The following is a 7,232-nucleotide window of genomic DNA, read 5'->3' as shown; positions in this document are numbered from 1 at the left end:
ATTAACTCAAGCACGTAAAACAAAACATATCAAAGAAAAATATCAATGAATAACATATACATATAATGTATTTTAATTTCATATTTTAAGCAAAAGATATTTTGAAATCACTATTTACTATTCAGTAATTACTAATTAATTTAAAATAAATATAAAAAAAAAAAAATTGTTATCATATTACAAAAAAAAAAACACGGCTTAGATTCTTCATGTAATCCATTTATTCTCATAAATCTATGAAAGCCGGCACAAGACGCCCTCTATGCTGAGCTTGAAGCAAGCAACAGCTTGCTCAATCGCCCGCTAGGTGGCGTCACGCCGATAGCAATGTCAACCCTATTCACAATATACACCTATCGAGTGGACTACCTTATTATAACACATCTTCTGCCCGTTCAGCCTTAACGTTGTTTTTCGCACTCCGTGCTATTTACAGGGTATAACGCTATAAATGGATCCCTCGAACTTGTCTTTCGGCTTTCCGGGACTGCCTGGTCATGGACATCTGCCCATACCGCCCACCGCCAATATGCTGGGCGCCCATGGACATCCTGCGCCAACGGCCAGTCCGCCGCAGAGCGTACCCGGACGTCGCACGCCCCTTGGCTCCGTGGGTCTGGGCGGCTTCTATGCCCAGGGCCTGGGCATGACGCAGCAGAGCCTGACACCCACGGATGAGAACAAGCCCGGGCCGAGTGCTCCGGACAAACCACTGAGTCCCACGGCAGCGGCGATTGCGGCGATTAGTGGTGGCACCACGACGGCAGCCCTGTCAAGCATTGGAGGCGGCATGGGTGGCGGACCAGGTGGCAGTGGACCCAACGGGGGCAAGCAAAAGAATCGTCAAGGCAAGACGGTACGACTGAATATCAATGCACGGGAACGGAGGCGAATGCACGATTTGAACGATGCATTGGATGAGCTTCGCAGGTAAAAAAAAAAGAAAACAAATTTCTAAGCAAGTTAAAATGGCAATAATAATTGAGTTTGACAGTCGGTTGAATCTTCAAGCAATCGAATCTTGATGTTCGGGTGAATAATCTGAACTTGAGTAACCGACACATAACAAGTAGATTGTTTGCTGATCAATCAGTCAATCATCTCAACAATGATTGGTGATCAATGCGCCAACTAAGCCGCATGATCTTTAGAGCTGAAAGTGAAAGATAAGTTGTGTTTCAGCGTTAATTTTTTTTTGACGATCCTTTTAAAAAGTGTGAGCATCAATGAGATACGCCCAGAGATGTTGAAAGTTGAAATATCTTTAAGCCTTGAAATTCCTCATTACCAATTCAATTCGATTCTCCTTTGCTTCTTTTGCCAATTTTCTGCATCAGTTATGGGCTCGACTTGATCTATAAACTAACTAATACAGACACACACAGATCAGTACATAATCCTGCTCTGCAGCACTTCTGGTTAGTTGTTTTGAGTTTGTCTTTCGATACAAACAGTAAAAATGAAGTTCGCAGCTGCTCTTTGCCTATTTCTCGCTCTCTTTGGCCTGTCCCTCGCTAATTGGGATAGTAAGTCCGGCTAACTGATCCTGAGAGATTGCACTAACTTTTACTTCGTCTGCAGTGAGATGTTATGAGACGCCAGGAGTAAATAGTATTGATGGTAAAGTATGCTCGGATCCTCCTGAGACTCTATGGTCCTACTACGAGTTGGATAAAACATGCAAAAGCTTTGAATTTACTGGCTGCTCGTTCAGTGGCAATCAGTTCGACACTAAAGATATATGCGAAGCAATATGCAGACATAGAATTATAGGCTAAATTTGATTATATGAATAAATCAGCTTGTTTGATGAAACTGAGGAGTGGCGCTTGTTTCTCACACGTGAAGCTTCTTAAAAAAGCATTAAGGACTGAGAAGGTGGTATATATCCCTCTAGTACTGGTAACTGGTTCGTAGCTGGTGAAATCACTACTTACTATGGTACCACCATTACTTACTTTGCTTACCCAAAGCAATGCATTTCACCATTTCGTTTCTTGTATGAAATGTGAGTTGGCTACCTATGATAGCTGTTGTCACTGTTTGATTGAAGAGTCTCTTAAAAAGTGTGACCATTGATCGGATACGCCCAGAGACTTACATATGTATATGCCTATGTGTTGGAATATCTTTTAACCTTGAAATTCCTTATAGTCAAATAGTGTATCCAATTCAATTCGATTCTCTTTTGCTTCGCCAATTTGCTGCATCAGTTATGGGCTCGACTTGATCTATAAACTAACTAATACAGACACACACAGATCAGTATATAATCCTGCTCTGCAGCACTTCTGGTTAGTTGTTTTGAGTTTGTCTTTCGATACAAACAGTAAAAATGAAGTTCGCAGCTGCTCTTTGCCTATTTCTCGCTCTTTTTGGCCTGTCCCTCGCTAATTGGGATAGTAAGTCCGGCTAACTGATCCTGAGAGATTGCACTAACTTTTACTTCGTCTGCAGTGAGATGTTATGAGACGCCAGGAGTAAATAGTATTGGTGGTAAAGTATGCTCGGATCCTCCTGAGACTCTTTGGTCCTACTACGAGTTGGATAAAACATGCAAAAGCTTTGAATTTACTGGCTGCTCGTTCAGTGGCAATCAGTTCGACACTAAAGATATATGCGAAGCAATATGCAGACATAGAATTATAGGCTAAATTTGATTATATGAATAAATCAGCTTGTTTGATGAAACTGAGGAGTAGCGCTTGTTTCTCACACGCGGATCTTCTTAAAAAAGCATTAAGGACTGAGAAGGTGGTATATATCCCTCTAGTACTGGTAACTGGTTCGTAGCTGGTGAAATCACTACTTACTATGGTACCACCATTACTTACTTTGCTTACCCAAAGCAATGCATTTCACCATTTCGTTTCTTGTATGAAATGTGAGTTGGCTACCTATGATAGCTGTTGTCACTGTTTGATTGAAGAGTCTCTTAAAAAGTGTGACCATTGATCGGATACGCCCAGAGACTTACATATGTATATGCCTATGTGTTGGAATATCTTTTAACCTTGAAATTCCTTATAGCCAAATAGTGTATCCAATTCAATTCGATTCTCTTTTGCTTCGCCAATTTGCTGCATCAGTTATGGGCTCGACTTGATCTATAAACTAACTAATACAGACACACACAGATCAGTATATAATCCTGCTCTGCAGCACTTCTGGTTAGTTGTTTTGAGTTTGTCTTTCGATAGAAACAGTAAAAATGAAGTTCGCAGCTGCTCTTTGCCTATTTCTCGCTCTCTTTGGCCTGTCCCTCGCTGATTGGTTTCGTAAGTCTGAGTAACTTATCCAAAGAGATGAATCTAAATTTGAATTCATCTGCAGACAGCTGTGACGACGATCCAGGAGTAAATGGTGTCAATGGTATGGTATGCGAGGTTGCTCCTGTTATCGTTTGGTCCTTCTACAAGGAAGATAAAACATGCAAACCATTTGAATATACCGGCTGCTCGAGCAGTATAAATATTTTCCCCACTAAAGAAAACTGCGCAAGCTCATGTGCTTACCACAGGTAGAAAAGAGCAAATATTGTAATATGAATAAATCAGCTTGTTTGATGAATCTGAGGCGTGGCGTTTGCTTCTTTCTTCAGTATCTGTATTATGCCTTTAACTTTGATCGTTGATCTTCAGTCACTGTTTAATTGAACACGCACGCACGTAAAAAAACGGTCTCTGCTAACTGCGCAGTAAGCAGCAAATGCGTTTGAGCTGCGCTGCAATGTGAACAATATTATACGAATTTATTCGTTAAATAAGTTCATTTCTAGACGTACAATCTTAATGAAACTTTCAGAACATAATGTTCAAATGTATGTTCATTGCAAATCACAAATCCCTAGTATGTATTTGAAATTCGTTTTTTACAAATTGGTGGCGAAGGAGGCGCAATATCCAAAATCTGTAAATTACAAAATGTTTGTATTCATCATATGTATATATACAGTAAATCTGAAGCTTCCAGGTCTAAAAGTGTACAAATGAGTATGAAAAACCAAATCGATTTGTCGATTATTCTCGATAAAAAGTTATCGGATAATTTATTAAAAAATAAAGCAAACGCTTACTGCGTATGGTGTCTCTCTCGCTCTCTATCTTTTGTATCTTCTGAGGTCGACGCACTCATACGGACGGACGGACGGACAGACGGACAGGGCTGCTGATCAAGCAGACATATACTTTATAGGGTCTGCTATGATTACTTCTGCCCGTTACCTACTTTTTCACAAAAACCTTATACCCTGATTTCCCATTTTCAATGGGTTCATGGTATAACAAGTGTGAGCAAGTCTGAATAGCTGATCCCGGGAGATTAATCTAAATTTGAGTTCATCTGCAGCCAGATGTATGGATAAGCTGGAACTAAATGGTGTCAATGGTCTCTTTACAGTGTTATACCCTATGCCCACTCACCGTCAGTTCGTAAACTCTCGAAAATTGCGACCTTGCTGCTGGCCAAGAACTATATATTGATGCAGCAGAATGCGCTGGAGGAGCTGCGCAGGTAAGTAAGCCCTATGCAAACCTTGACAAGCACATTCATTCTCGCCTCATTGCACAGGCTGTTGGCCTACATACAGAGCACTACGGGCGCTGCACCCTTGGACTTGGGAGCTTTTCCGGCAGCGGCTAAATTGCAGGCGCTTCTCCAAGGACCACATAATGAGCCGCCCACGAGCAGCAGCAGCTAAGGAGAGAAAAGGAAAGAGCGGCCGAGTGAGAGGGAGAATGAGAAGCAATACGTCTACATTTAAGTCAATCGAAGAGCCAAATATTTGTGTACTAGTCAAGCAAGAGGTTGAGCATCTGTTAAGTGATATTTAGTTCTTTTATAAGCATTTCATTTATGCATTTATATATATGATGTCTGTGTAGATTGTAAGTCAAAAATAATCAGTATGAGCAATAAAAGGGAAATTATAGGAATACAAATATGTAGTTTGTTTTTTCCACACATTATCTAATAGAACACATTTGGTATGATGAAATTTTTGTATAGAATTTCATATTTGTATAAACATGTGTCTATATACTGTATATATAACTAATTTCCTAAATTACTATTTAATATTTGTATGTACAATTCGTTTCAGCATCTTATATGATTGCATGCGAAGTATTGCTAAAAAATGCTAAAAATTGTCCATATGGGATTGTTGCCTAACACAGACAGAAATGTTGATTACAAGAAAAGCCTTCGATTTTTTTGTTGATCCTTATGCGAAACTTATTTTCACAATATTATTTTCAAAATTTGTGTCTTTATATATTTATTTAAGGAATTTCCCTTTCGATGTTGTCTTCTATGATCACAATATTGAAAATTTTCCCATATTGTATATTTTATTTATAAAATGAAATTACTAATGTTAGCTATAAGAAGCATATTGATCACAGCATGGCAATAAAAGTCCTGGATATTAATTGGGGATATTCATAAAATTATAAATTTTATAAATATATATATATATATATATATATATATATATATATATATATATATATTCTTTATCAGAAACACGGCTAAATACTTGAAAGCCATGAATACCCTGATAACAGAACAGTTCAGTATTTCCCAGTAATGAAAATAGAGATTTTATATATTCTAGATTATGTTTATCTCCAGTATATTCATATTCCTTACACTGAAACACCGTTTGATAAAATACATTAACAATGCCTTTTCCTAAATATGATCAGTCTCTATATTAATAGTCTATAGAAGTGATAGCTTAGTAACTGATGGAGCAGTAAGTAGAACAGATATTTCTTTCGTAAAGTCTCACACAAGATCACAAAACCTGATTCCATTCTATTTAAAACATTTATTGTGTAAGCCCACTTTCGCACACGCCAAGCCTAAAATTGCAACATCATTGATTTTTCTTTTTCATTAAAAAATAATAAACATTTAATAACACTCAATAATTAGATGCAAGACAAACACACTTAGGAATAAAGAGTTTAAATAGCAAGGTAATAATGTAATGAACTTGCTATTATCAAGTCTATAAATTGATTAGAAACAATCCATCAAATCTAATAAGATGAAAATACTCTAGATGCGAAATAAATATAAATGCATAATATATATATATATATATGCTAAAGCATCGGACGGCGAGCTCTCGGGGTGCCTTCCCCTGCCAATCAATCTGGTATGCCTGAGGACAGAACCTTGTTCTGGCCCGTGCGAAAGATGCATTGATCCGGCGGCAGCTGACCGATCAGGAACTGACGCATTTGCTCTACAGCGTGGCGTGAATGTCCGGTGCCGTGGAAGGCAATGGTCGCATCTCTTCCGGCATGGTCCATGATGACGTCATCGCCTCCAGGATGCTCGCGCAGAAAGTGCGTAACATCATAGACCCGATCGTAGATGACAATCCAGCAATCGTCGAAGCTATCATGATGTGCCACCTCCTCCAGCGTTATCTCCGGCACAGCCAACTGCAAGTCGATCTTCGCCTTGGCCTTCTCCACCAGAATCGCATCGCTGGCATCCGATTTGTTGATGCCCAGCGGGCCAATGCGCAGCGTTTGCAGCAAATTTGTCAGTGCGAATGCCATTTGGTTCCGGTAATTGAGTCTTACAAATGGAACTGGACGGCGCTGCCTCAACTTTCACTTTTTATTTTGTTTGCAAGACGGGCGCTTATATAGTTTTGCTTTATATATATATATTTATATTGTGCTCTTATCGCGTGCCAATTGGAGCGTCAACTAGTCTCCCTCTCTTTCTCTCTCTCTCTCTCTCTCTCTCTCTCTGGCTCTGTCGATCTGTTTGATCTTTGGTTTCTTTTGGGCTTGGCTGTTGGACCGGTCCGGTATTTGGTTGTGCCTCGTGTGGCTACTGGCAATCGAGTGTCGATCGCGGCATCAGCCGTAATCACTTTATAACCGACAACACGTGAATCTCGAGCTGAAGCTCTAACTCGCTACGAGCGCTGATAAGGTTTCCAGCGACCGACCGACCACGAGCCGCAGCCACAGCCAACGAATGGTTGGTGCCTAGACAAATTGTTACATACCCATACGAATATATATTTCGACTATCAAATTTAAAAAACTTGCGCAATTATCAGCTCACGATGCGATGTGCGTGAAAGTATTTCTGAGAGAGCTCAGCACAACATTTGATACCCTCTATAGGGAAAGGAAGAGTGAAATATGAGTGAGTGAGCTCTGTGAAGATTTACATAAGCTAACTAAGAACTTTCTAGA

The 7,232-nt window shown here is 39.7% G+C and overlaps 2 protein-coding genes and 3 long non-coding RNA genes across 5 annotated transcripts; 4 read left to right on the top strand and 1 right to left on the bottom strand.

Moving 5' to 3' along the window:
* The first annotated feature begins 289 nt into the window (after window positions 1–289).
* Window positions 290–4,919, top strand: Oli (basic helix-loop-helix family member olig). The gene is made up of 3 exons (XM_089258149.1): window positions 290–930; window positions 4,399–4,512; window positions 4,570–4,919. The coding sequence occupies exons 1-3, from the start codon at window positions 452–454 to the stop codon at window positions 4,697–4,699; spliced, it is 723 nt and encodes a 240-aa protein (XP_089114275.1). The 5' UTR covers window positions 290–451; the 3' UTR covers window positions 4,700–4,919.
* LOC149091833 (uncharacterized) lies at window positions 1,403–1,819 on the top strand. Its single transcript, XR_016196354.1, has 2 exons — window positions 1,403–1,526; window positions 1,582–1,819. It is a non-coding gene; the product is annotated as an uncharacterized LOC149091833 (long non-coding RNA).
* LOC149091832 (uncharacterized) lies at window positions 2,250–2,695 on the top strand. Its single transcript, XR_016196610.1, has 2 exons — window positions 2,250–2,402; window positions 2,458–2,695. It is a non-coding gene; the product is annotated as an uncharacterized LOC149091832 (long non-coding RNA).
* On the top strand, window positions 3,019–3,575 carry LOC149091831 (uncharacterized). The gene is made up of 2 exons (XR_016196612.1): window positions 3,019–3,278; window positions 3,334–3,575. It is a non-coding gene; the product is annotated as an uncharacterized LOC149091831 (long non-coding RNA).
* Window positions 4,920–5,868: 949 nt separating the features above from the next.
* Window positions 5,869–6,981, bottom strand: LOC115564772 (cytochrome b5). The gene has a single exon (XM_030389467.2). The coding sequence runs from the start codon at window positions 6,576–6,578 to the stop codon at window positions 6,159–6,161; it is 420 nt and encodes a 139-aa protein (XP_030245327.1). The 5' UTR covers window positions 6,579–6,981; the 3' UTR covers window positions 5,869–6,158.
* Between the last annotated feature and the right edge of the window lie 251 nt (window positions 6,982–7,232).

The sequence above is a fragment of the Drosophila navojoa genome, chromosome 3 (genome assembly GCF_054131105.1).
Source record: "Drosophila navojoa isolate 15081-1374.11 chromosome 3, UAZ_NAV_1.0, whole genome shotgun sequence".
NCBI classification, from domain to species: domain Eukaryota; kingdom Metazoa; phylum Arthropoda; class Insecta; order Diptera; family Drosophilidae; genus Drosophila; species Drosophila navojoa.
This window is presented reverse-complemented; position numbering and strand designations above follow the sequence as displayed.

What these genes read in the sequence shown, in the direction of transcription:
- LOC115564772 (XM_030389467.2), bottom strand. Translation starts at nt 6,578, where the DNA reads ATGGCATTCGCACTGACAAATTTGCTGCAAACGCTGCGCATTGGCCCG.
- Oli (XM_089258149.1), top strand. Translation starts at nt 452, where the DNA reads ATGGATCCCTCGAACTTGTCTTTCGGCTTTCCGGGACTGCCTGGTCAT. An exon ending in GCATTGGATGAGCTTCGCAG is followed by an intron (nt 931 to 4,398) that starts GTAAAAAAAAAA and finishes GTCTCTTTACAG; the next exon opens with TGTTATACCCTATGCCCACT. An exon ending in GCGCTGGAGGAGCTGCGCAG is followed by an intron (nt 4,513 to 4,569) that starts GTAAGTAAGCCC and finishes CTCATTGCACAG; the next exon opens with GCTGTTGGCCTACATACAGA.